This window comes from Thermobia domestica, chromosome 10 (genome assembly GCF_964235325.1).
Source record: "Thermobia domestica chromosome 10, izTheDome1.hap1.1, whole genome shotgun sequence".
NCBI classification, from domain to species: domain Eukaryota; kingdom Metazoa; phylum Arthropoda; class Insecta; order Zygentoma; family Lepismatidae; genus Thermobia; species Thermobia domestica.
The window spans coordinates 29,224,520-29,229,967 of record NC_137463.1 but is presented as its reverse complement, the minus strand read 5'-3'; the positions used below and the strand labels follow the sequence as shown (position 1 = coordinate 29,229,967).

The 5,448-nt window shown below is 34.6% G+C and overlaps 1 protein-coding gene across 1 annotated transcript; it reads left to right on the top strand.

The window, feature by feature from the left end:
• Positions 1-3,880: 3,880 nt before the first annotated feature.
• Positions 3,881-4,927, top strand: LOC145661421 (galactoside 2-alpha-L-fucosyltransferase SEC1-like). The gene has a single exon (XM_081726724.1). The coding sequence runs from the start codon at positions 3,881-3,883 to the stop codon at positions 4,925-4,927; it is 1,047 nt and encodes a 348-aa protein (XP_081582850.1).
• The last annotated feature ends 521 nt before the right edge of the window (positions 4,928-5,448 follow it).

Genomic DNA, 5,448 nt, shown 5'->3' with positions numbered 1-5,448 from the left:
TCCGGGCCAGAGTACCCCAAACTTTATTGGTGGTTTAGTGAGCAGTACATTGCCGCATACTACTGATCCTCCAATATTAATTTAAAATAAAGAAATATTATTTAGTTAATTTAAGAAATGGATCTGCGATTAGATATTGTCAAATATAATGTTGCTATTTAAGTAAGTTTCATTAAGGAAGTAAATATTTGTTACTATATATTAAAAATATACGATAATAATTATCCGTCTATTGGCATTAAAATGCTGGAACGTATTGTAATGATTTTTTTTTTTTGTTTGTTTGTTTGTTTTAGGATTCGAGGAAAGAGCCTTAGATGCTTCGCGGCGATATTTTGTACTTCTAATTGAAAGAAAAAAACTTACAGCTATTAAATTGTTTATCATACAAGCTAATTAATTCTAATATGTATCACAATATTTTCTGCATTTACAACACGTATCATCATGCTGTACTTCACACTGCTTTGTCTAGCAAACTTAAATACAAGCAAATTCATTTTAAATACCGGTAATAATAAAATATAACAAAATTTAATTTGTCTGTTCATATACCAATACAAAATTAAATTTGGCCAATTCAATTCAATATCGCATTATCAAAAACAGACGAAAATCATATTCACGAAGAAATTAAATGTCGACTAAAAGCAGGGAATTCGTGTTACTATTCGGTTCAAAATCTCTTGTCGTCGCGAATTCTGTCGAGGAATTTGAAGCTTAAAATATATAAAACGATAATCATGCCTGTTGTTCTGTATGGTTGTGAAACATGGTCGCTTACTCTGAGGGAAGAACATAGACTGAAAGTATTTGAGAACAGGATCCTGAGACGAATATTCGGACCCAAGAGGAACGAGAATGGGGAATGGCGGAAGCTTCATAACGAGGAACTACATAGTTTATACGGTTTACCCAACATTGTTAGGGTCGTCAAGTCTAGGAGGCTTAGGTGGGCAGGTCATGTAGCTAGAATGGAAGAAAGTAGAAACGCTTTCAAAGTCTTGACTGGTAGACCCATAGGAAAACGACCATTAGGAAGACCTAGGCGCAGATGGGAGGACAATATTAAGATGGATCTCGCAGAGATAGGAATACAAAGTAGAAACTGGATGCAATTAGCTAAGGATAGAAGTCAGTGGAGAGCTTTTGTGAACGCGGCACTGAACCTCCGGGTTCCATAGGCCATAGAGTTAGTTAGTTAATCGCATTATCAAAAGAGCTTTCAAACGTGTATTGTGAAAATGGCATTATCAGTATGGGAATAGTTAATCACTAATATACTACAACTACCTCAAATTTCTACTATCATTAGTACTGTTGAATTCTATACTACTAATGTCACTACATAGAATTTCTACTACTACTTCTACTATTTAAAGTTTCTACTACTACTACTAGTACTGTGTAGATTTCTTCTACCACTGCTTCTACTATCCTGGACTCCACTTCTACTACTTTGTTTACCGTTATCACTATTTTATATTAAAATACTTGTATGTAAATTCTACAAAATTAAGTTGAAATGCATACCTGATATTCAAATATTTATCTGATAGAGTACTGTGATTCCGAATTCACCTTCGTGTTTTCCTGGGATGTTCACTCATTAGAAAAAGAAATTTTTAAAAATGGATTAATAATAATATAATATCTTAAATAGAGTGTTGTATAATTAGTTGTAAGCTATTCAGATATATTTATTTTCCTCATAAATTTTAAGAGCATTTTCGCTGATGAAATAACTAGATATATACGAGGAATATTCAAGAAATAAATTGATAGGATGTTTTAATTATATGCTTTAACATATAGAAATTTACTTACCTTTCGCTTCTTGCAATTTACTATGTTCACAGAGGTTAATGTCTTATCAATGGATTTTTTTTTTTTTTTTTTTTGTCTTCATGTTCACTCGTGATATCCCCACGAACTAAAGTAAACTGTTTTCGTGGTTACTTCTCTCGATTGGCAATATCCTGGACCAAATGAGGTTTAGCTTCGTTAAAAGGACGCTCGCGAACCAAGTAAAGAAACTCATGTCGTATTCAATCGTTGCGCTATGTAACGAACTCCTGACCTTTGGATAGTCTAGTGGCGTATATCGCATCACTTCTGGAATCCAGATTTAACACTTTTATCCAATGATGTCACAGATACAGATGACGTCACTCGAGCATGGTGGAGCATATTTACCTTAAAGTCACCGTTACCCGTGCAGATGTTAACGGACTGACTTTATTAAGAAACTTGGCTCAGATAATCGCTATAACTAAGTATTAAAAAAAGAGAATTCTACGATTTGCTTTCGTTCAAGAGTTGTCGTATGGAGTAACGGACGGACGTACTAACATTATAATCTTATAAGTCCCACTAGCGTGATCCTAATAACTGCAATCTTATAAGGCATACTAGCGTGATCCTGTTAACATTACAATCTTATAAGGCACAACAGCATGATCCTAATAACTTACAGTCTTACAAAGCCTGCTAGCCTCATCCTAATAACTTTCAGTCTTATAAAGCCCACTAGCGTGATCCTAATAACTTAAATCTTATAAAACCCACTAACGTGATCATAATAACATTACAATATTATAAGACCAACTAGCGTGATCCTAATAACATTACCATCTTATAAGACCAGTGATCGAAGTGAGACGGTATGCGGTGGTATGTCTTACCGCCTCTGGTTTTTCAGTGATGAAGACATACCGCCTCTGGTTTTTCAATGATCAAGACATACCGTCACTGGATTCATTTTTATACACAATAATTGACGAATAGCTTCGCATGTAAAAAGATTTTATTTCTTATGTGGCAATCATTTCTAAGTTGACATATTTGGTATCTTTTTCCTGCTACAACACCGACATATTTCATATCTTTTTTGTACTTTTTGTTTTTAAAAATGAGGCGTCTTTAAAGAAGTTTATCTAGTTTATATTTTGATGTGCCATATTGAATTGTTCCTTTCTTATGTATGTGTGTGTCTTTTTGCCTTAATGCATATAAATGTCGTGTTTTGAGCATGGCCGGGTTTAGGGATTGTATGCTGTGGTGGCAGATCTTCCGGGGGTTAGGAATACTCCTCAGTCGAGTGGGGATCCGGGAGTTTTTCCGCAGGAAATTATTAATGTGGAAACCTGGTTTCGAGGGTTTTCGTGTATAATTATAATACAACATAAGAGGATATTTTTTTAATTTTTTTTTTCAGAAAGTTGTTAGCGGGGGATCAAAGTCTCTCCATGTCCGCCCCCGTAACTACAGAGAAGCTCTCCGGTCATTATGTAAATAGATACGCGGTCTTTCAGGCAACATAGCCTCACTGTATTTCAGCATTTAGATAGCCGGTATGTCGAGTCAAAATCGTAATGAAACATACCGCCTCTGCTTTTCTTCCACTTCGAACACTGTATAAGACCCATTATTGTGTTCCAAATAAATTATTGTCGTTATGCTAAAGCTAAACCCATAAATAAATAAATAAAAGTGTAAATAAAATAAATTAGGAGATTATCTAAATGTTCATTAAAACGTACTTTATTCAATATAGTATCAACTAATATAGTATCAATTAGTAATCCACTTAATATAGTATCAACTAAAAATGAGTGTATATTTGGGCATTATGTTAACATAATAGAGGTTTCTTTACATTTTTACAACTGTTATGATTGTTGGCCGCCGCACCAGGCCAACTCGACCACTGCTGACCACCCTAACTGGTGCATTTAATGGTAATTTTAACTTGTAAATTTGTTGAATTTGATTTAGTGTTATAATGCAATATTAAAATATTTTCCGTTCTTTTTATAGGTTTTAAGGCATCTATGTCCTGGGTGGAGCTACATTTGTCAGCGTGAAAAACAGCGTCAAAATGAGAAAGATTTTCAAAATCAAGACTATAATTTATTTTACAATACTTTCATGTGGCACAACATTACTTCTTATAAAGTTACGAGAATTTTACGTTAGAAATATAGAGTTATGTGTGATTCTTGTTAACGAAAGACTAAACTATGAAGAATCACAAGTTTCTCAACCGGAGAGTTTATTTACTGGACCAAATTATGATTCTTGTCCGACTCACGGCATGGTGACTGTTCAAAGTGGTGGTGGGCTAGCAAATCAGATATGGGAGTATGCTTCTGTTTGGGCTGTTGCTAAGATATTAGATATTGAACCTTACATTCCCGATGACATGTATGAGAAGTTAGGAAATGTATTTAGACATATAAATATACCTTCAATTGCATCGATTAGTCACTGTAAAGAAGCTCTTGATCAACTTTATATGCCCCGTTTTTTCTGGGATCCTCCGCCACAGAAAAATCAAAGTAGAAATATATTGTTGAGAAGATACATAGCTCTTTTCAGAGAAGTAGTGCGTTTTCAGAAGGAACTTAAGAATGAGTTTGAGTACCACAAAGAATTTGTTGATTCAGCCACGCAACAATTTCAATACATTAAGTCTCTTTACGTAGGTCAAAATAAAACTAATAGCGATGTTTTGTTTGTTGGAATTCACGTTAGAAGAACAGACTACATCAGATATCTTCAATTGCAAAATATAACAGCAGCTGGTAAAGACTTTTACAAGCATGGAATGGATTGGTTCCGCGCCAAATTTCCTAGCAACCAAATTGCATTTCTAGTGACAAGTGACGACATGGAATGGTGCCAAACTAATTTGAAAAATGATTATAATGATACGTTCTTTGCTAGTCGCGGAGGACCCAAAAGTCCTGTATATGACTTAGCACTTCTTTCGTTGTGCAATCATTCCATTATAGATTACGGTACGTATGGTTTATGGGCGGCTGTCATGGCTGGAGGTGACACTGTAGTGTATGACACAAAACGGAAACTTTTTACAACGACATGGGCATCTAATTTGTTATCCCATTGGCATTTGATAAGTTGAAATTGTGTGTTAGGTTAAAATGTCAACTGAACCACAATTTGTGAAAAGGAAACAGAACATTAGAAAAAAGGAGAAATGTTGTCTAATGAAGTGATATAAAAAATGTATCGGAGTTTGGCAGTGGCAACAGAACTGGGTTAAGTGGAAATTCTACACTTTACACTACATATACACTTACACCATTTTTTTTTTTTTTACAAATACACATACACACATCCAAATGTACAACACATACTTTCATTTTATTAATTTCTTACTTTTCCCCAATTGTTTATGTCCCGACCATCTGGACAACTTAGTCCTCTCTCACTGCTTGTACTGCTTTCCCGATTTTGACACATTCCCAATTTCGACAATTTTTTTCTAACTCAATTATGACATTGCCTGTACCCGATTTTGGCTTAATTCCGTTATAATTTCACATTCTATTAATGACATAAATTAATAATTCAGGCAATTCGACCTTATGGTCGGCCAATGAATGCAAATAGCGGCCACCGCCATTTGTATTTTTTTTTTTT